Source organism: Ooceraea biroi, chromosome 3 (assembly GCF_003672135.1).
Source record: "Ooceraea biroi isolate clonal line C1 chromosome 3, Obir_v5.4, whole genome shotgun sequence".
In the NCBI taxonomy this organism is placed as follows: domain Eukaryota; kingdom Metazoa; phylum Arthropoda; class Insecta; order Hymenoptera; family Formicidae; genus Ooceraea; species Ooceraea biroi.
The window spans coordinates 18,090,515-18,113,048 of record NC_039508.1 but is presented as its reverse complement, the minus strand read 5'-3'; the positions used below and the strand labels follow the sequence as shown (position 1 = coordinate 18,113,048).

Genomic DNA, 22,534 nt, shown 5'->3' with positions numbered 1-22,534 from the left:
TTGTCTCAAGATTGGTACGGAATTCAAACACAATATTGAAAATGCATAGTAGTAATACAAATAAAATTAAATATGTAAAATTATAATTTTATATTAATTATTATATCATAAAATTAGAAAATTATAATATTTGTATTAATAAACATTATTTATTTTTTTTATTATATAATTTATATAATTTGTTTTCGCGTTTGAGCCAAATCTCTGATCGGTCAGAGAGAGCCGCCATTAATTTGGACGACTGCGCATCTCGGGAATGTTTCACCTGGTTTATTTCCACCATGGCTTAAATATAATCTCTAGATACTTATTAGCCAATAAGAAAATTCTATTAGTATCTGAAGCTTACACTTACAAGTCTATCTGATTATAAGATTATGAAAGAATAAATACAGCCCTGTATTTTCTTTACGTTTCAGAAATCACTGCTATAAACTCCGTCATTCCGTTCTAATCTTCCCGACCAGTAACACTCACCGTATCGCATCGCCGCGAAGTAGTCGTAGATCGACTGCGAGAAACAGCAGCGGCAGATGTGGAGGAGGGGGGGGATCGTACGCCATTTTCTATTTTTGCATAGCACCGCGAGCGAGAGCCAGTGTCGTGCGTGTATGTATACGAAGGTTTTTTTTCGTGTATGATACGAAATCGATGGACTGACCACGATCGCGAGGGAGCTGCAAGTGGACCGTGACATGAGATGACCGTTGGACGACACGAGTCGGGAAAATCACGTTCTCGTGCCGTTTGCAAAACCGTTGAAACCCACCCGATCGTGCAGCTTCGCGGGTAGTCTCGCTCTCTCTCTCTCTTTCTCTCTCTCTCGCAATATCCCATAACACTTTCCTTTCTTGCTCGAGTTTTCCTTTTCTCCTCCCTTTTCTCGATTTTCTTTCCCTCTCTCTCGTGTCCGCGTTCATTCGTTCATCTCTTCGCGTCGGAACGAGAAGGATACACGTCGCTCCGTTCCCAAAATCAACGTTCGTCGATTGCTAGCTAAGCTACGAGAGACACGTAGAAAGATAATACCAGTCTGTGATACTAAGCAGTACTAAGCAATATATAAGCGTACATATATATATATATATATATATACACGGCTAAAGGTTTAAACTCTGTGCGTGTAATTAAGTGTGCTGATGCTCCGTGCGTGTGTGTGCGTGTATCTTCCTAATCGTGTGTGTGTGCGCGAGCGAGCTGTCTAGCAACGCGCGCATCGTGAGTTTTGTGCGTGCGTGTGTGCGTGCGTCCGTGCTGTTGCCTGTGTACATCGTGTACGTCGAGGACGTAGGTACAGAGATTACATAAAGGATCCTGAAGGAACGATAAATCGGAGAAGATATCGATATCCGCGCGTAGGACATCCGTTACCCGCTACCGACGAGGGTTCACGTAATTAGCGACGCGATGTCCGTTGAATCTGTGACAAGTGACAAGCAGCAGCCGCCATCGCCGCCACCACCGCCGTCACCACCACCGCCGACGGCGACGACGACGACGACGACGACGACGGCGGCGGCGGCGGCGGCGGCGGCGGCGATGACCGTGACCACGACCACGACCACGACTACGACCACAACCACGACGATGACAACGATAACAAAGAAGGAAGAAGGTAAGAATTGATTGCTCATCATCATCATCAATATCATTATCATTATCATTATCATTATCACTATCCTATCATACGTTTTCTTTGATTCGACTTTATTGTAGCAATCTCAGTAGCAGCGACGAAAACCCCATGGTGCCGCCAATGATTCGCATCAAAAATTAACCTCAATGTGTGTTATCAGTTCGTTGACTCTTTTTCAACTTTTTGTGGCCCAAGTTATTTCCAATATTTCGTTTAGGATTTTGCAAATTCGGTTGGTTTCTTGGACGTATTTTATGTACTTTTTATTTTAACATAGCAGCACTTAATACAGTACAAAGCACACTCATATATATGTTACACTTGTAATGTTCAAGTATAATGTATAGTTGAACTGTTTGATCTCGATATAAGATTAGTTAAAAGGAACTGTGATGTCAAGTGAGAAGTTGGAATGAAAGATTAATTCATTTCGCTGCACTGATGTATCTTTTGCAGTTATGCCTTTGTTTATACTTCTAAAAGTGCAATAAGTATACATTCGAGTATAATTATAGAGAAGCGATTGAAGAAAGAATGCAGCTAAGTCGAACAAAGATATAAAATCTCATAAAATAGAATTTTGCTAATGCCAAACACATAAAAGAAAGGGATTTAGTTGCTCATTTTAGTTTCTTAACACATCGCTGTCAGGTGCGAGTTAGCTGACCGTTCATTCAAACTAAATTATTATGATTCCCCATAATCATTTTCATGATTTTAATAAACAAACATATTAAGTTAAGTTTTTTACAAAAATGCATTGTGTCCGTTTTGTTTTTTCAACAGCTGTTATCTTACAAGTGTAAATAATTGCGTGTGAATAAAATATTATTCACGTGTCTTAACATATTGTATATTAGTCATTGACAGTCGATGACTGTCATGATGATGTTAAGGATAGTGTTTGAAATGCTTTTTTTTATTCATGCAATTATACATTCAGAGTGACATTTCATGAAAAGCTTATTAAAAATGTGTTCTAAAAATTTGCTGATTGTTGCGTATAAGAATTAAGAACTGACATACATATCAGCATAGCAAGTTAGAATCGATTCATCTTCATTGATTTTATCATTTGTCTGTGATTTCTTTTAATTTAACTGTTTTCAATATGCACATTGTGTATAGACAGACTGTAATGATGTTCTACATTAATGGACTTTAGTTAACAGAATGTTTTTCTTATCTTTATTAATACGTATTACGTAGAACATATTTACAGCTTATAATATCGATATGGATTAGCATTAGATTTAGAATTAAGAATTTTCTTTTCTGTTTTCTTTTTGTCTTAATTCATATCAGTCTTCTATTCAGTTTGTTCGTTTGTTCATGTATAGAAAATGTAATAAAGCATTTTAGTAATTAAACAAATGTACATCATATTTATATTTAAGTAGTAACAGATGTACATTTGTTTAATTAATAAAATGCTTCATTTCTGATGTACTTTTCACAAGATAGTGAAATAAATTTTCATTTTAGCAAAGTTTTTTTTGTAAATATTTTAATACGATATAATGATATTATTATAGTGAAAATTTCTGTACACACACATTTCACGCATAAGTATAATTTTTCGAAATTTATCTCTCTAGATAGAAATTAGTTATATTTAAACCATCTCTGTGACCAATCAAGTGTGCCCTTATCCAGGGTCTTCTCAGAAAGTAAGCTTTGATTGGCTCGTGAAAGTATTATCTTGCCTGCAAATACTTTGAATTACTCAGTCTGCATCGTGCCTGCTTACAGAACTGTTTATATACGTGTATACTTCTCGGGTATCGCGACTCGCGCGAGTGATACATAAACAGTAGACACACATACACACACACACAAAATTGACTATTATTTCTAACGTAAAATTCTGAGACGAGTCCTCAAGATCAAAATCGTCTCATCGATTTCGAGGTCAACGGAAAAACATTCTGTTAATTAGATCTTATACTTAGAATTTTATTACATATATTCAATATTAAAAAGAAAAACCTTTTAAACCTGTATCCTTTGTGAAGAGGGATTTCTAATGGTTCAAAGACTGATGTATTTGTGACGGAACGCCAATTTAGGAATTCGTTGACTGTTTGTCCTTCGGCTGTTTGTTTATATCGCCGAGAAGGTTGCGCGAGGGAACACAACGACGGTTAGACAGAGCGGAACGATCAAACAGATCAGAAAGGCTTTCGTATCATCTTTCATTTGGTCTATTTAAGACGGGACGAATAATTTAGGATGAGACTAATCGCCGTTAATCGTTTTATCGGTTCGAATTGGTATCGACGACCGCGGAAGCGTCCGCTAGTCGGGCCGACTGGGTCTCCCTTTTTAGACACCCTAGTTATGCAGACTAGATCTTGCCGGTGGTTTCGCAAAAACAAATCGGTTAATCCTTTAAAACGGGTGACTTTCCGTAAGTACAATCGTCTAATGTCAAACTATTTTTATCGTTCAACTCGGTAGAAGATTAGAAGGTCCGTGCAAAACAAATCTCAACATTTTCAGCAAATTTCTATCAAGTTTCGATCGGATCCAGATGAGATCGTTGAGATCGAGATTAATTAGTCTTACCAACGTTTAATTTTATATTACAATTAACAATTAATTTTTGTTTATTATTTTACAGGAGATGAAGCAATTATATCAATGTCGGTGGCTGGAGAGGTGACCGATACTTCGATCATGGAAGTAGGCCGTTCTAGACCTCAGTTTCAGTATTCTCGGGTAAATATATTTGTAAATTGCGTTTAAAAAATGTCCTGTTATTGAAATTTATTTTCCAATAATTTGTTGAAGCATGTTTAGTGTAACAGTATGTATGTGTACAGTGTATGCACATGTATACGTATGTAATCTGTACTTTTTGTTTCCAGGAGGAACTGATGCTGATAAAAAATTTACAATTATCTAAACGCCGGCCTTCATTTTTAGAAAACGTTTATAACAAGTGCGTATCACCGAAATTTACGATCCTCCCGCTTTGCAAGTACTTTTCTAGCATTGTTTTAATAATTATGATTTATTTCGCAGCTCACGAGGTGTTTGGGATCCCGAACGTTGGCACTCGGACAGAAAGCGCAGCGAAACACCCCCGAAAGAGGAAAGGACTGGACGTAGTGATCAAATCACTGAGAATCATAGTAAACGACGTAGTAATGGCGATCCACGGGACCGAATACGTAAGGAACAAGACGGCATCGTTTTGAGCCCTCAGCGAAGAAGTTTTAATTCGGGATGTTTCGTCAACGTGAATCAGCCGCCAAGTCGACGTCCGGAGAGTCCAATAGGCAAAACAGAGGTATGTAGGTTTACCATCTGTTTGGTCTTAAAAGCACAATAACATAAATGTTACATTTATTTATTTATTTATGATTTCACAGGTTAGCCATCGTGAACCTGTTCGTCGAATTGGTAGCGGCAGGATTTTGACACGGGATATATGGGACTTTAGATCGGAAGCTGAAAAGATCGAGCCCGAGCGCGCGGATTACGGATTTAGATCCGGCACGATCGTCGGCGGCTCCCTGCGCGATCGTGATAACAGGGATAATCGTGACGCGAAGGAGCGGGACAGGGAACGCGATCTGCGGGAGAGGGAACGCGATCGTGACAGTTTGCGCGAACGGGACGACAGATTCGAGCGGAGATCATTCGGCCGGGACTACGGGGATCGCGGCGAGAGGGAGCGCGATCGCGGTGACAGAGGAGTGGAGCGAAACGAGCGGAACAATCATCCAGCGGACCGCGACAAGGATCGCGGACGCGAGAAGAGGTTCGGCCATGATCGTCGACGGACTTACAGTGATAATCGCGAGTCGGATGAGCCCGAATGGTTCAGCTCTGGACCTACGTCTCAGCACGACACGATCGAGCTGAGAGGCTTCGAGGATATTCCGGAGGAGAAGGCGGTGAACGTCGGTAACTCCAATGCCAAAAACAAGAAGCAGACTCTTGCTCAGAAGAAGCGAAACAAGAAGAACGCCACGGAGAAGGACGAGAAATCCAGCGAGAACTCGCTGGGCCCGAAGGGACGCAGCACGCCGACCGTCATGGATCAGCCTATCAACACCGTAGCGGCACCGCACTCTCCAATCTCTGAACAGACTGAACAAACTCAAATCAAAGAGAACGACGTTAACGAGAGCACCGTGACCGAACCGGTTATGTCCGAGTCAGCGGAGAACTCTAGCTCGAATCAAAATCAAGATGATTCGCATCCCGATTTCAATCTGGATGAGTTTCTAAAATCCGATACGTTCCCGGGCGTTTCTGGACTGTTGACAGTGAGTCGCTTTTCAATTATTTCCGTATCTTCATTCGACGATACACAGAATAATCATGTATGTGTATAATTTTATTTTGTCGCTCAAACAAACATCTCTCTTTCGTAGAACGGAGTTGGTTCCAGCGACGGCACCGGATCCCGATTCAGCCAGTGGTTCAAGAGGGAGAGTCCAATTCAACAAGCGGACAGTCGCAGAGCTTCCATACAAGACGAATTACTGAACAATCTCTTGAACGACATTACCGAACCAAACATTCAAATCCCATCGGTGACGGAATCGAACACCTACTTTGCCCCGATTTCTCCGGCCAACACGACGAATAATACCAATGCGGCCACAAATGGTGTTAAACTGCTCGAGATGCTACATCGCGGTAACAAGGCAAATCAGAATGGTCAAAGTGACGCGGTTAACACGGCTATTCCCATGATGAAGAATTGTTCCATCAAGGATCTGGGTAAGATGAATATCGTCTGACAAACGTGTATAATAATAATAATATTGTCATGCAAATCACGTGAACGTATAATGGATATCAATTTTATTTCCAGAAGTCGGTGGAAAAGTCGTACACAGTTTGGAAGAATTAGAAGCACGCATGCGGGGTGGTGCTCCTCCACCTGCGACTTCGACTGATACACCCCGTGTAAATAAGACTGAAGAAGATCTCTCTGCTTTTAAGAAACTGGTATGCTATTGTTGTTGTTGTTATTATTATTTGGCTTCACTTCACTTTGTATTTACCCAAATGAATTATTCAGCTTGCTCAAGTGACTGGAGGCCAAGCTGTCCCTGCAGCTAACGGACCTATTACTCAGAAGCAACCTGTAACGTTAATGCAAGTGAGTTTGTATTATTATTATTAATTATTTATTGTTATTATTGTATTATTTTAATTATTTTAATTATTTTCGTTATATTAAGAGCGCTGCATATAGTAATGCATTCTTCCTTTTCAGTTACTCAACTCGCAACTGAAAACTCAACAGCCACCTATGCCACATCCGCAACCGCCCGCAGAACCAATTCATACGACAACGTTTAATCACGTTGGACCCCTTGGTCCTGCTCAACATCCACATCAAGCTCAGATGCAACATGAGAATCTTATGAAAGTCTTGCATTTACAGGTACGATGCGTTCATTATCCGCAGTTTCTTCAATATATTATCGATAAATTCTTATGAATAATATATTGGCAGCAGCAACAACAACAGCAGCAGCAGCAGCAGCAGAAACAACGACATTCCGATATGCTGTCAATGATGATGAACAATCAGCGAATGATGGGTGTTAGTCCGGTACCAGCAGAGATGCAAATGATGATAAATAATATTCCGTCAAGCCAAGAACTCTTGCAACGGCCGGAGGCTCAAGCGATTATTCAAGGTTTACAGCAAGGAGAGATTACTAGGCAACATCTAATACAACAGTTGCAAGTGAGTTATTCTTGATCAATCTTTTATCTTGAATATTCACTCTTATTGTTAGTTTTTTAGTCTTCCTTCATTCTTCAACAGTGTAATTGTTTCTTATTTATTTTATAATCTTACAATTGTTCTTATTTGCTTTCTTTTTTTATTCAATGTCAAAAATATCGTTTTTCTTATTAGAAGCTCTGGAGTATTCTAAAAGAAAGCCTATAAAAGTTATTCAGAATTATTTTAAAATCGATTTTAAAACCGGATGCGAAATTAGCATCCAATTTTATCTTTCTCATTCTGCAAACTATGGTAGTGTTAATCGCTGGAACTCTATTATTAAATGATAAAGAATTCTAATTAGAACTGTAGAATTTTTATGTCGGGATGTTAACTGCACACACTCTTCTTGACTATGAATATATGGAATATTTAGCTGAAACATGTGTAAAATAGAGTACGCGCGCGCGTATAAGTGGCATAATACATGTAATGAGGTACTAAATATTGATACAAAAGAGTATTAAATGCAGATTAACTAATAACTATTAACATCAAAGGATACGCTAGTTCTACGAATTTTTGTTAAGATATCAAGACCATTTATTCTAAGACGGACACACAGACACATTATTATTATTACGAGCAGGTTAAGACTTGTTTAAAATTATTAAAAAATACAATTTATGTTTTATATTTTGTAATTTTCTCGCAATTAAATTCTGAACTGCTAGAACATTCTTTGTGAGAAATAATGAAGCGTAATAAATTAAGCGATATATTATAGAACTTTTAGATTATTTGCAATATAGGATTATATTATAAAATTTTAATGTAAAGATTTTTTTTATTAATTGTGTCCTGTGTAATTTATATGTTAACAGAATCCTGCGATGCAGCATCGCCATCGAGAAGTGCTAGTAAACATTCTAAAAATGTACGGTGGCACCACACCTCGCACTATAAGTCCGCATTCGCATCCTGCTGCCGCTCCTACCGCTCAAGATCATATTCTACAACAGATGTTGTATCAGCAACAGCAACAGAGAATTCCATCTCCGATGAATAATGGTAAGTTTATACGGGCAAGGGTAGGTTTTCCTCTCTTTCTCCTTTCTCTCGCATCTCTTCGTCCCAAACGTCAAGTAAAAAAGAATTAGAAGCTCGAAATTTTATTACAAATTAAATGACTTCGTATTTTGTGTTTGGAATGCAGCTTATTGTCCACCTCCAGTAATATCACCAAATTTGGCCGCTAGTCCTAGTACTTTAACGGTACAACATCCAGGTAATACAGTAAATATAACAAATTTTTTGTTTTTCTATTTTGTTTTAAATTATTTTTTCTATCTTTATATAGAGATTTTTAAACTAGATTTATATATACGGGATATGTAATACGGATTTATATATGCGGAAAAAGAAAATTTTATTGTTTTAAATATATATTTAAATATAAAATTTTGAAACAATAAGCAAAACAATATAACATTTTTTAGAAGTTAATGAAAAAATCGTTTTTGTAGTAATGTTTTTATAGTAATACTTGATAAGTTGCTCCCATATTTTAACCATTTACACGTGTGCGCGCACACACACACACACACACATACACAAAATCATACATAAAATTGATCAAAATGTTAAAAAAAATTTCATACATAAATTATTATTAAAACAGTGATACCGCACAGAGTGCCCTCACCACGGGAGATTGTTATGCACACTCAATCTATAATGCAAAGTGCTTTAATTAAGAAGAAATTGGAGGAACAACGTGAGAATTTCCGCAAGCGGCAGGATCAGCAGCAACAACAACAGCAACAACAGCAGCAGCAGCAGGTTCAACAGCGCGCGTCGAGCCCCATTAACTCGCCAGCTAAGCAAACAGCGAGTCCGCTCGCTTTCACGCCAACCTCTGTTCTACGTAAAATGACTGCTGACAAGGAACCTGATGGTGCGAATCAATTCCACGAAGTGAAAACAATTTCTTCTATCACTTTTGCAAATGATAACGATAATACTAGTCATTCTGCCGCTTCTTCCATCGATTTGCCAAAATTTTCCAATTCTGTAAATCAAGTAGAAAATGCGACTCTCAAAATGATCTTTTTGCGTTCCATTATGAATCGTACGAATAGCAATGTCGTTCTTGGCGTGGAGGAATCGGCAGTAAAAATCAGGCATTCGCGTTCAACGGAACAGGGAGAAGATACGGACAATGATGATTTGAATATTAACACAGTAAAGGAAAATGTCTTCCTTGATGTTAATGAAAATCCAAACGACGACGTAGAAGCAAAAGAGTCTAATACAGTAGATGTTGACAAAGACAAAGATACCAACAACAACGACAACAGTTGTGTCTCACTTAATGAGGCGTTAAAAGAATCGTCCGAGACTCTGATAAATGAACATGATAATTTGACAACATCTGCAACGTTAGACGACGTAGGAAACATTGATTCGCAAAACGTTACTTCGCTTGCAATCCACGAGAAAAATGTCTAATTGCGCTTTTTCATAAAAGTTTTCATTTCATGAGGAATTTTATAAAGTGCGCATTGATATTTCATGAGATAGTGATTGTCCGTCGTTGTTTAAAGCTATATAGTTTTGTTTTTATTATTTTTTGCGTTCTAATGAAAAGCAATCGTTTTGTTTCTTCATTCAATATCTAGTGTGATGCTTGGAAATTGGAAGATGTCTCTCTCTAATGTGTGACAGATAATTTTATTTTCATTTTATATGTGATACAACCAAGCACTTTATAAAATAAACTCTTTATTTCTTAATATGAATTTATTGCATTTGAATAATATACTGGAATTAGGTTTTTTTTTTTAATAATAAAAAGCTTTCTTGATTTATTTTATCTGCTTTAACTCCTCTTTATACATGTGTGTTCACATATACGTACGCACGCATGCTCATGCTCATGCTTATGCTTATGCTTATGCTTATGCTTATGCTCTCTCTCTCTGCAATCCTCCTTGCTTTCTCCTTCCCTCATTATCACATTACAATTTCTTCTTAATAAGTAATCATAATTTTTATCTTTCTATTTCGTTTTATGCTTAGTAAATTGCATGTGAGTGCACTTTGGGAAATAAATCTAATATACGCAGACATTCAATATTATTATAGAGTTGATTACATAGTTGATTAATAAGACGCCATAATATAACTCTATATATAAATAATTAAAAAGTAGTTATAAATATTGTAAATTATTTGAATAATTAAAGTATTTTGTAATTTATCCCAAAAAATAGTATTAAGTAAATTGAATTGTGGAAGTTGATCAAAATGAAGAATTACATGAATTTGTCAAAATGAGAGAAATTGATACAAAATTTATAATTCTAACATAAATTTCTAATGTTATTTATATTTATCCAATGTTTAAATGCAATATTATTATAACAACTTTTTCATTAACATAATTAAGGAAACATTTGCACTTTGAATTGATATATTCATACAAATATTATAAATTACTAATTCTATTTATATATAATTATATTTATATTATGTGAGCAAGTAAAACATGATAGGCGGTTGTCGGTATATTTTTATCACTTTGTACGTTGTACGATAATATTATAAATATATTTGAATGTTTCGGCTCCATTTTGGATTCTCAATATTGAATTAGCTGGAATCCAACTCGAGATCAAACATTGTAATAGTGTAAAACAAATGATAAAAATGTATGGATCAACAGCCGCATTTTTCAAGGTTTATTACTTGCTTATATAATTTTAATAAATAAAATTATTTTATATTTGTGTACAGGAAGCAGCAATGACCCATCAAAATTACCTACACAAACTCCGGTTTCTCAGATGCAACAAATTCAATCTGCGGTTCAGTTACTCGCGCAGGGAGCTCTTTCAAGACACACCACGTTGCGACCGCAGTCTGTTCAACCGACGTGGTCGAACCCATCACTTAAGCAACATCCAGGTATATTTTTTCTCTTTTTGTTAAACTTAACAAACCGGAAATTTTATTATTTATTATTTATTATTTTTATTAATTTCTTGCTTTATTTTCTTTTGTAAAAAAATACCATTTAAGAAATCTTGATTGTTTTAAGATTATAACGATGCGAAATGTAGTTGTCAACTGTGTTAACTTTCCATAATTTTAATTTTAGGTCGACCTATAGTGAAAGGTGGTAATAATAGCAACACTAGCGGCAATCAGTTCCAATACAACGCGGGAAATGCACAGGATTTCCAGCAACATCAACACAGGACAATCTCCAACGTGTACAACAATCCACCACGGTCGAAGCACACGATGGCTACTTCTCTACCGCATCACAATGTTTCGCAATACAACATCGCGCAGAACTCGATTATGAGTCAGAGATCGAATACTCTAAATACTCAAATGAAAACAAGCCAACAAGTTCCGTCTCATCTTGTTAATATGCAACAACCACCACCGCCGCCGCCGCATGGGACTGCTAACATACAACAATCGGCTCAGCGGACTGTGAATACACCGATGCAACTTGTCATGAACCAAAACTACAATGCCAATCGTGCAGGTAACGAAATTGTGATCGAAATTTCGGAATAATCTCTATTAAAACGTTCCATTGATCGTGTATTTATCGAGTCCAATTGTCAGCTGCTCCGCCTTCAATTTTCAGTAATAACCAGGGTTGGGTAGTAACTAGTTAAATAGTTAAAAAGTTATTAACTTTTAACTTAACTTAGTTAATTTCCGGGTCATTAACTTTAAACTTAACTTGGTTAAAGAAAAAAAATGAAGTTATCCAACCCTGGTAATAATAACTGATACTCAATGAATTCTGAATTTCTTTGTTTATTCCGTTACATTGATTTTCAGGTTCTCCTCTTCCAAATCAAATTGCATGTAACGGTGTTCCAAAATCGGAGTAATAACAAGCCACTGTGCGTTAACTCTCCCTTATTTAATCCTATCTTGCCACCATTTACCTTCGGATTAAACTAAGTAAACAATTATTAACTACACTAAGAAATGCTTTGTCTTATACATTGTTAACAGATTATATATAGATAATATCATCAGCGAATTATTATTTAACATCTTACTCTAGTTGTTTCACGTAATGAGAAGTTTGCCCCTAAATGATTAATGGGTCGTTGCATTCTTGTTAAATTATGTGTACAGATGGTCGAACGATGCGATCACAGCAGTTGAACATGGCGGTTGGCCGTCAGTCTTCACCGGGCCTTGGATTCGTCGGTAGTAACGGGGGTGATCTCTCGCCAACGTCTAATCAACTCGCGCGATGGTTCAGTCCGGAACTCTTGGCACAAGCTCGAGCCGGCAAGCTCCCGGAGCTCGCGCAGACGAACGTCCTGTCGTTGGAGGAGCTTGAAAGACTTCAACACGCATCAACTATAGTGCATAACTAAAGTGATATACAGTAACTCGGATTATAAGTTTCAATTTTACAGACGCGAAATTCCATGGATAAAAAACGCATCTACCGCTATTGCTCGAACAGCCGATATTGTTCATGATATGTCTATCTTTACGTCCGAAGCACTCCTATACGGTGTTCCATATATGGATATCGAATACACGCTGCTAAATTACAGAACATGGTGCTCACCTACGTAGGTCTTTTTATCAAGTCTTCGTATCGACAAGTTCATCGAGGTAACCGCTATATATCTCGATTAAGGAAAATCGATTACGATTTCGACGGTATTTCTGTTTCGAGATTTTTTTTCATCGGAGAAGATCGCCAACGTTGCTTGCGAAACCATTTTTCCAAGAGATTTCTCGGAATGTTATTAAAAAAAAATTACAAATGTACAGGAGATAGTGTATGATATTAAGAACGCGAAGCGGGATCGTTTAATGGATAAGGATGAAGCAAACAGCTTTCTACGATGATGTATTGCTTATAAGACTGAAAAAAAATGAAAATTCTTATTGTTGATTATGACGAGCTGTTAGAGCTTGATATGTGTGCTTTTTAAGTGACAACACGATGAACTCTATTTGCCTAAGATAGGACTGCAAGTTTCGTGCCTCGGTAATGTTTCAAAAATTATTTCGCAATGCAAGTAATTAATTTCAATGTGCGTTTATTCTCAATATATTTCACTTCATTTCATCTCGTTTTGTCGTTGGTACTTGTAACGTACAATTGCAACTAATATTATGAGGATGCATTAGGATCGTATCATGCAATATTTTGTATTAAAAGTATGGTTTAACGATTATTTTCTCTTAGTTCTCTGAGTAACAAAACAGAATAATTTCCTACCATTGTCACCAAGCGCGCGCGCGCGTGTTGTGTGTGTGTGTGTGTTAAGTATGATGTCCAATGTACAACAATTTACCACCAGCAGCAATGGAATATACGTTCAATCTAATATTATTCACAGAATGCATCGCTCGCTTATTTACGATAGAACTTGCAAACTCTCTTAGGCAAATAATTACGTAAGCTCCTTGAACTTGTGATTTACCAGCCGATTGCAAGTGCACGGGATGAGAGTGTCATACATAATCTTCTACACGTATTATCGCGAACGATGCAACTTTATTAACACTAAAAGACCATACAAGATAAAATGATAAACATAACACTCATCAATATATACATATACATACACACATATATATGTATATATTGAAATTACATATATAATAGGTACTTTTCTCGTAGAAAAGCATGTGAGGTTGCAGTATCATTATCCTGATCGAAAATGGTAGATAGACTGAAATGTCCAAGAATATTCTCAGAAAATATGTAAAAGAGTCAATCGCGGAGTTCATTAAGGGACAACATTCCACCAGCCTAGAGAGAGAACCAAATTAAATTAAACAAGATATCTCTGCGAGTTTGTAAAGTCTGTCGAACTGTTGCCAACGTATGTTTACGATTTAATTTTCCTAATTTAGTCTTTCCGATCTGATTGATATCGCGTGATGACAATTTCATTATAATTGCAAACGGAGTATTATGTGAGGCTAGTTATTAAAACTACAATACTATCAAGGGCTTACTTTGCCGTATGTTTCGGAAGGATAGCGTTGCTTACTATTTTACTACGTACATACATTGGAGTCTCATCATGCGCGCATAATTGCATTTTTCTTTTTCCACGGTTCATTGCAGACGCACGCGCAATTAAATTTATTATTTTTTTTAATTATACTTTGGAAGAGACAAAATAATTTGCAAAAATTATTGCATTGAAACATTTGTCCGCGTCTTTTATTTTTTTTTTTTTTTTCTAATTGCATGGCATTCATATCGACGCATTTTATATATTCAAATTTATAGTCATTAATTAATTACAATCAACAGTTTTTATTTTACTGCATATGATATTTTCTTTTTATAAAAGCATGTAACTCTATAAGGACTTATATCAGAAACATGAGATCCATTTACTTAACACAAACACTTGTTTAACAATCCAGCAAAAAGATAATAAGTAAAATTCTTTAGATTTATACATATAAAATTATAAGCTTATTTATATGTAATATCACTAATTTCAAAAAATGCCATAATAACATAACTTTGAGAAAATTATACAACTCAAAGTCTTTTATATCAGATATAGCAAAAACGTTACATTTCTGATTACATCGATCTAGAGACCCTCTAATAAGAGTCTGGCCATAAGCGATTTGGTCAAAATCGTGCGAGAGAGAAAGATATATATATATATTCGCTACGCATGTGCTCACGCATGCGCTACAGATAGTCCACGCTACATTTCAATGAGTATAACTCATTTTGAGTATAACTCATCTTGTAGTATAACTCATCTTATAGAAAGATGAGTATAATTCATCTTTCTCTCTCGCACGATTTTGACCCAATCGCTCTTATGGCCAGACTCTTATTAGAGGGTCACTACATCGATCCATATGCATGCTGTTACTATTATAGCTATGCTTTTTGTTTTTAGATATGAAAGATTAATATGAATTACAATCCTTTAAACACTTGTTATCCAATCTATAAAATTGCCTCAACATAGTGATATAATGTAAAGGACAGTTTACTATTAAGCTTTGTTCGTAACGTCTGCCTGTGTTCAATAATCTCGCAAATGTGGATTAATATATTAATATATATGGAAATATATATTAATCAATGCGCTCAGAAAACGGGGAAAGTGAGCATGTTAGAGAGAGACACTGCATGTAAATGACTCATAAATATGACACTATAGCATACATACGTTAAACAAATTAAATTACAATTACAGAATTTAAGGCGTCTGCATTGCAACGAAAGTTGCTCTGAGTGAAATCTGAAAAATGCAGAACGGCATTATGGGACTCTAACATCGCGCTAACTGTATTTGTCGCGTTTGTTGTAGAATCAGTAAAAAAAGAAAAGAAACCTACAAATATGGCACTGTAAGTGTTGCATGATGTCACATGTGACAGAAAGGGAAAGGGAGAGAGAGAGAGAAAGAGATCTCGTTTCATAGCATTTTCGTTTTCGTCGTATTCTTTAATTTTTGAAGATCATATTAAGCACGATTGTTTAGATTGATATCTCTGACCGATCCATCAGAGTTAAGCTTGCACAAGCGTCCATAAATGTACAAAGTGTATTAGAACAAAGAGTAAAGGACCTTTGAGTCGTGTCACCATGATATCTTAATGCAAATACCATCGGGAATGTTTTTTGTTTCAATGCTACTTTTGTGTGTGTGTGTGCGCGCGCGCGCGTGTGTAATATGTATAAATACACACCCACACACACACACACATGTACGGCGTTACAAATTAAGACAGTGCTTTTCATTTCACCCATAATATTGTCTCTAATAACTGTCTTAAATTTAAATATGTAACATTAATTGAATTGCGTTTTTTAAGGGTTTTAAGGTACTGTCATATATTTCCAAATTTACAAAAAATAATATATGGTACGATAGAGTAATAATGGATTTAATTTCCTTTTAATAAAAATCGATGCGTTGATTTTTATTAAAGAAGTACTGAGTTTATTTATATTTATATAGAGAGATAATGGAATCTCTTTGAGTATCGAAATTGTTAGTTTGCTACACACGGTAAAAAAAGAAAGTAAAGGATATTGAATACTTCAAAACTAAAATTGCATGTTTTACATAAATCAGTTTTTCGATTAAGCAATCAAATAAGTTGAAATAATTCTTGACGTGAGTCAATTTAATCAGTTTTAAAATTTCCAGCTGAGAATTTACGAATTTAAGGGATACTTTACATGCATATACAAGGTGTCTGGTAATGAAGGTAATAAGATATTAAGTAAAAAGGATTAATAAATGAGCGCTGAGGTGATACGTGGAGTACTCTCGACACGCCAATCAAATGACCGTATTACCTAGCAATAAACATACGCGGCAAAGGAGGGGAGGATAAACAATGCATTGCTAGCGTCCTTTTTTAATATTTTCTAATAGGTCGCTACCGTAGAGTGCTACGCCTCGTCGTCTGAGATGTCTTCTCACTTGCTAATCCTTTTTATTTGATACTTAAAAATTTTACGTGATTGTTTGGAAGATGATAGAGCTTTTTTATTCAACTCAACACGCTCACGAGCCTTTACGAGCCTTGGAGTAATTAACTTTATTACCAGACACCCCATTTTGCCGTCAGGGTTTCACAGATAATATTACAACGGCGGGTAGAAGGGAGATTTCTTTTCTAGAATGTTAAAGCGTTTTTGAAGGATTGCTGTATTATGCAAAATTTCTGGTGTCTACATGTAACTTTATTTCTGAAAATTGTGAAGAGCTCATTTATCAATATTCGGTGCGAAACGTGTGGAAAAATGGCCGGAGTTATAAATAAAATGCAGAGAGCCGTCACTTAAAAATCTTTTTCTGCAAAGTGCAATTGCGATGATTACGTTTCTGTTTTGATTGAATGGAAAAATATAGCGGATGAGATATTGTTCCATTGTATTTGCAGACTTAAAGATTGTTCCATTAAAAATTCAGACGCATTTTTGTAAATAAATCGATTTCCGAGCAAAGTACGTTTAGACTATGCACTGAGTCGATGATCTGTAAATATATAAAGTTACTAAATATTATATTATGTGAAGTCAAAAAAATGTCAAATAAATACATGAAACTATAATTGCTGTTTTTATTATTCCAATTTGTCATTTAGAAATGTCTGTTTTCGAGTTATCTCGAGTTGACATGTTACTTCCATAACGGAAAGGGTAGTTTTAGAGCCTCCATTTGAGAAAGTCATTTTACTACAGAACACACAATTTGTAACTTGACTCGGTAAATAATAAGATTAAGGGCGATTTTTTATAAACTTATCTTGTTAATAACTTTTTAATAAACAACGAGCGACGGCTAAAAACTTTCTGCAAGTCAGTGTCATGTCCTTGACAATATATCAAGGTCATTGATACCACTGAGGTCACCTTAAATTTCAACATTTAGTCTTTAAGATTACCAAGATGTTTAACGATAAAAATCGTCCCAACGTGAAACCTACGTCAGGTTCCAAGTTGAAATGTTCTTTTTTCTTTTTTCACTTATTTTTTATTTTTTTATTGATTTCTTTTAAATAAAGAAAAAGCATTAAATAATTATAATTAAAACACGTGTGCGAGCGGTTAATCCTTTTTCTAGACTAGAGCATGAAAATCCGCCATTATATCAAGTGATATGGCAGTCGAACAATTGGGCGTTTGATAGGAATTCTTGTTAAATTCCTGTAAAACCGTTTATATATAACTTTTTTAACATTTAAAAATTGTGCTGCATATTTTTTCCAAAAATACGACAGAAATTACATAATACACAGAAATACGATACAAAATGCAACGACCTAATATTACAATTTTAATTTTTTGAATCCAGATAGTAGATTAAATTATACTGAGGTTAAATGAATTTGTACTCTATTTTTATTTATGTTTAAAATAAATATTTTTATTATTAATTTCTTATAATTATTATAAACTTATAGATTGCTTATAGTTTTGTTATTATAAATTGGAGCTGATATGTCTTCATTAGTCGTATTTTGATGTTTTCCTATTACACCTAAAAAAAAGTAATATATTTTTAGAAATTATTTATTTTTTAATAAATAAATTTATTTATTAATAAGGTATACTAATGTGTGTGTATGCGGTTGAGATTTTTAAACATTTCTTTTTATAAAACACGATAAATACGAAATGTGTACACAAAATATATTATGAAAAATATATGCAAGAAATTAAAAAAAAATATATTTTATAATTTTTATAATAATATTACAGAAATGCAATAACTAATTTCTACTTCTACATGAAGAAAATAATTACCTAAATTGAGAAACAGTGCTTAACCAATCCTTACGTAGACTAAACTTCTGATTTGTGAATAGCACTAATGCGTCGCAAAATATTAATCTCTTTATAAATCTATAAGAAGAAAAAGAATATTCAATTATGCCCGCTTATTAAAGTTACATGTACAATACAAGAACATGCAATCGTCGGTAGACGAAACAAGAAAGAACTAACAAGAAAATTGTGTTTATAAAGTTGAGGTTATTTTGACCCTACCGGCAATTTCATCACATTTATTTTGATATAATATAAACTGGTCTCTCTCTGCTCTAGGAAACCAGGCGACATCGGTGATATAGAAGTGCTTTCGCGTACAGAGCATAATCACGTTCACTGATTGACCCTATCGGGACAACATAACCTCAACTTCATAAACACAATTTTCTTGTTAGTTATGAAATATGTAGTACATACATACAAGAAATATGATGAGATCTTTTAATATTTATAGATACAGATTGATGCTCATGGATACTTTGACAGAATGATCAATCGTACATCACGATTACAACAAAGTATATTTATCACGATGCAAGGTCTTTCCGCACATACGACTATTATGTCAGGATTCTGTAAGTGTGATGCTTGATCATATCTAAATGAGATTAGTTTAATTCCATGTCATGTCAGTCAGATTTATGTTTTATAATTATATAAAAAAATTACATTCAGATATTGTGCCACTTTGCAGCGCGTTTATATAAATCAAGTCTTGCATTCGTTCCAAAATGCGACCCGACGAGAATGGAAGACGTGATAAAGTTGAGAGAATTTATTGATGGACATAATCGTTTGTGTATATTAACTGGGGCAGGGATATCCACGGAAAGCGGTATTCCTGATTATAGATCGGCGGAGGTTGGACTTTATGCTCGAAGTAATCATGAACCGATTCTTTATAAAGAATTTTGCAACAGTGAAGCTGCCAGAAGAAGATACTGGGCCAGGAATTATGTCGGATGGCCAAGGTTATTGTAAACACATTTTTGCGAAAAATAATAAATTGGGATAACTAATAAATTAAGAGATCTTAATGATTGTTTATGTGATCTCCGTAGATTTTCATCCATTAAACCAAATATTACACATAAGATGTTAAAAGATTTGGAATGTATCAGAAAGGTTGAATGCATTGTCACGCAGAACGTTGACAATTTACATTCGAAAGCAGGGAGTAAAAAAGTAATAGAGTTGCATGGAACAGCATTTAGAGTAATGTGTCTTAATTGCGATTACAAACTATGCAGATACGAACTTCAGGAAATCTTCCGGATACTTAATCCATCTATGACTGCAACCACTCAAATGATAAGACCTGATGGTGATGTGGAGTTAACACAGGTAATATATGCAGCTCATATTAGGCGAAATGTATCTTCCATTATATAAGGGTCTCCTATATTTATATATATTATATATATATATATATATATATATATATATTCTATGTTATTTCATTGCAAAATATACTTAACAGGCACAAGTAGAAGATTTTAACATTCCTGATTGCGATAAATGTGGTGGTATCTTGAAACCGGATATCGTATTCTTCGGTGACAATGTACGGCGTGACATAGTACAAAATGTGAAAGCTAACGTCGAAAATTCGGATGCTCTATTAATCTTGGGCACGACTCTTACTACATTCTCCGCATATAGAATCGTACTACAAGCGGTTGACATCAAGAAGTCAATAGCGATAGTAAACATTGGCAAAACTAGAGCTGACAAATTAGCGCATTTAAGAGTGGAGGGAAGATGCGGTGACATTCTAACAAAGGCTTGGCAACCGGATATTGCAATCAAATCTGAAAGATGACAAATGTAGAGAGTAAATTTTAAATTTATCTTATTGTAATAATTAATAATTATTACAATAATTTATTACAATTAATAATTTATTAATTGTTGAATGGTAAGAAATAATTATCTGTGAGGTATACCTTACACATAAAACACATGTATAATGTGTACAATAACTAATAAATCTTTGATTCAAAAAGGTATAAATAAACAAGTACTTTTGAGAAATCTTACACTTTTTTCATTTAATCTTTCGACTGTTATAAATAGCAGTGAGATACAAACTTTTTCAATGAGACGACTTTGCTTCCTTCGCATTTTGTAGACTCTGAGTAATATATAATTTCGCTAAACTTTGTGCGCAGAATTGTGAAATGTGTTCGCTGTACGTGTTAATTTGTCCAGCAACGATCATCGGATTCAACCTTGGTGGAACTGGCAGTGGCCTCATCAATTTATTTATGTCGTCATCAGGTAACGGTGGCTCATCCTTCGCGGCTCTGGCGGCATTCTCTTGAGCTCGTTTGGCCAGGAGCCTGTTTTTATCCTGCTGCTGTCGCACCACCAACTGTTGATACCTGTTGAACTTCATAGCTTCTTGATTCAATTCATCCACTCGATCCATCAGACATCTCAACTGATTTTCCAGTACTGTGGCTGTACCAAGATCCAAGTACTTTGTACCCTGCTCCTCAGGGATCATCTCGTCTAATTCCGACATCATGATGTTTGTCAAGTTGCTATTTTTTATGATAACTGGAATTTCAACGAAGAGACTTTCGTACCCGATTTTCAAAGTACGTAGAGCCTCCGGGGTAAACTCGTTCTCCTTGTACATTTGTATCGCCTGCGGGGTAAGCCGGTACGCTTTAAGCGTTAGAAAACCTCTGGCGGATTTTGCCGTATCATAAATCAGTACAACCGACTCTTCGATAGAAGTTTGGTAGTGGTACTGCGACTCCAGCAAGGACAAATTCAAGAAATTGCCAACGTCCGCACTTTGGTACCAACCGACATGGAAGTGATCAACGTTCACCCTGCGCATTAAAACGAGACATTAATTTTTATTCTGAAGGGAGTAAAGCCTGATCTACAATATGCTCTTTGCTTCCTGTTTTCTGCTCTTTGCCTCTCTACGCACTGTTTTCATCCGACAATCATGTTTCTTGTTACATGTTTCTTGTCTCTTTCGGAGTTTGTCAACTTTTATCTTGGGTGACAAAGAACATAGAAACATTGCATTGCATGACAGAATTTGTCGACAAGGCTAGACAAGATTAGCGCAAAGTAATAAATTATATAACCAAAAATACAATGTTGGATAAAGAAAATGAAGAAATTCTGGTAAACAAAGCTTTTGATGAATTGCTTGCCCGGACTTACTTTTGGTCTGTTTGTTTTCACTGTAGTTCTGAACTAGTGCAATAAGTTCTATTCTGTGATTGGTTCATGCAAAGTAACATTTCTCCTCAAAGAAACACATTGTATATGATGATGTTTCTTGGCTTCAATCAACAAAACAAGGAAAAGTAGACAAGAGACGCAAAGACATAAGACAAAATGCAAAGAGCACATTGTAGATTAGGCTTAACGCTAATAAATTCTTTTTATACATTTAACTTCTATCTGTCGCGACTCACCATCTCAGTCTGCGCATCATGGCAAGCTGATATTCCTCTTCGTCCATAATCTCATCATTTTTGGGAAACGGGAAGCAATTGGTGATCTCCAAACGATTCTGCACGACTAAGCCGAGCAAGGCCCCTTGTGCAACTTCCATATTGCTGGAGGATTCCTCGTGGCAATGTTTAACCATCTTCATCACCACTAGCCCATCACATTGCACGTAATCTATACGTGGTTCCACCTCGGGAATCCTTCTTGACGTCGCTCTCGAAGCCATTTTTACGAGTATAATTCCTCTGATTCCTCACGGGTGAAACACCTGACGGAACAAGACACACCAAGATATTTGGTCATTCGTCAAATGAGGTTAGTTAAGAGAGGCGGCACAGCGACAGCAGTAACTAGGCGACTCAAGCGACAT

At 35.8% G+C, this 22,534-nt stretch overlaps 3 protein-coding genes and 1 long non-coding RNA gene across 15 annotated transcripts; 2 read left to right on the top strand and 2 right to left on the bottom strand.

Annotated features, from left to right (window-relative positions):
* Positions 1 to 602: 602 nt before the first annotated feature.
* On the top strand, positions 603 to 15,708 carry LOC105280649 (eukaryotic translation initiation factor 4E transporter). Of its 6 annotated transcripts, none has more exons than XM_026968645.1 (16): positions 606 to 1,615; positions 4,260 to 4,357; positions 4,507 to 4,580; positions 4,664 to 4,931; positions 5,014 to 5,916; positions 6,025 to 6,376; positions 6,474 to 6,607; positions 6,681 to 6,761; positions 6,879 to 7,049; positions 7,122 to 7,358; positions 8,225 to 8,411; positions 8,557 to 8,628; positions 9,022 to 9,297; positions 11,139 to 11,309; positions 11,503 to 11,901; positions 12,513 to 15,708. In XM_026968645.1, the coding sequence occupies exons 1-16, from the start codon at positions 1,408 to 1,410 to the stop codon at positions 12,758 to 12,760; spliced, it is 3,879 nt and encodes a 1,292-aa protein (XP_026824446.1). In that variant the 5' UTR covers positions 606 to 1,407; the 3' UTR covers positions 12,761 to 15,708. The 6 variants fall into 6 exon arrangements, with proteins under 6 accessions (XP_026824449.1, XP_026824446.1, XP_026824448.1 ...); XM_026968644.1 differs by having other exon boundaries at positions 608 to 1,615; positions 6,471 to 6,607; positions 7,125 to 7,358; XM_026968643.1 differs by having other exon boundaries at positions 609 to 1,615; positions 6,471 to 6,607.
* On the bottom strand, positions 14,584 to 19,016 carry LOC105280653. Of its 2 annotated transcripts, XR_894158.2 has the most exons (3): positions 18,901 to 19,016; positions 18,658 to 18,756; positions 14,584 to 18,391 (listed from the first exon to the last, which is right to left on the bottom strand). It is a non-coding gene; the product is annotated as an uncharacterized LOC105280653 (long non-coding RNA). The 2 variants fall into 2 exon arrangements; XR_003406392.1 differs by lacking the exon at positions 18,901 to 19,016 and having other exon boundaries at positions 18,658 to 18,764.
* On the top strand, positions 18,666 to 20,709 carry LOC105280651 (NAD-dependent protein deacylase Sirt4). 6 transcript variants are annotated; one of them, XM_011341328.3, is made up of 6 exons: positions 18,729 to 18,808; positions 19,061 to 19,071; positions 19,136 to 19,256; positions 19,376 to 19,652; positions 19,743 to 20,025; positions 20,162 to 20,709. In XM_011341328.3, exons 1-6 carry the CDS (start codon positions 18,805 to 18,807, stop codon positions 20,501 to 20,503), a joined length of 1,038 nt encoding a protein of 345 aa, XP_011339630.1. In that variant the 5' UTR covers positions 18,729 to 18,804; the 3' UTR covers positions 20,504 to 20,709. The 6 variants fall into 6 exon arrangements, with proteins under 6 accessions (XP_011339633.1, XP_011339632.1, XP_011339634.1 ...); XM_011341331.3 differs by lacking the exon at positions 19,061 to 19,071 and having other exon boundaries at positions 18,666 to 18,806; XM_011341330.3 differs by lacking the exon at positions 19,061 to 19,071 and having other exon boundaries at positions 18,688 to 18,829.
* A 2-nt stretch (positions 20,710 to 20,711) lies between these two features.
* On the bottom strand, positions 20,712 to 22,510 carry LOC105280650 (eukaryotic translation initiation factor 3 subunit H). The gene is made up of 2 exons (XM_011341327.2): positions 22,128 to 22,510; positions 20,712 to 21,524 (listed from the first exon to the last, which is right to left on the bottom strand). The coding sequence occupies exons 1-2, from the start codon at positions 22,388 to 22,390 to the stop codon at positions 20,777 to 20,779; spliced, it is 1,011 nt and encodes a 336-aa protein (XP_011339629.1). The 5' UTR covers positions 22,391 to 22,510; the 3' UTR covers positions 20,712 to 20,776.
* Between the last annotated feature and the right edge of the window lie 24 nt (positions 22,511 to 22,534).

Excerpts from the sequence above, each read along its gene's own strand:
- LOC105280651 (XM_011341328.3), top strand. Across the intron at positions 19,257-19,375 it reads GACTATTATGTCAGGATTCT|CGCGTTTATATAAATCAAGT; the intron begins GTAAGTGTGATG and ends GCCACTTTGCAG. Across the intron at positions 20,026-20,161 it reads GTGATGTGGAGTTAACACAG|GCACAAGTAGAAGATTTTAA; the intron begins GTAATATATGCA and ends TATACTTAACAG.
- LOC105280650 (XM_011341327.2), bottom strand. The coding sequence starts at position 22,390 with ATGGCTTCGAGAGCGACGTCAAGAAGGATTCCCGAGGTGGAACCACGT. Across the intron at positions 21,525-22,127 it reads ATGATGCGCAGACTGAGATG|GGTGAACGTTGATCACTTCC; the intron begins GTGAGTCGCGAC and ends TTTAATGCGCAG.
- LOC105280649 (XM_026968643.1), top strand. The coding sequence starts at position 1,408 with ATGTCCGTTGAATCTGTGACAAGTGACAAGCAGCAGCCGCCATCGCCG. Across the intron at positions 8,629-9,021 it reads TTTAACGGTACAACATCCAG|TGATACCGCACAGAGTGCCC; the intron begins GTAATACAGTAA and ends TTATTAAAACAG. Across the intron at positions 11,310-11,502 it reads ATCACTTAAGCAACATCCAG|GTCGACCTATAGTGAAAGGT; the intron begins GTATATTTTTTC and ends TTTTAATTTTAG.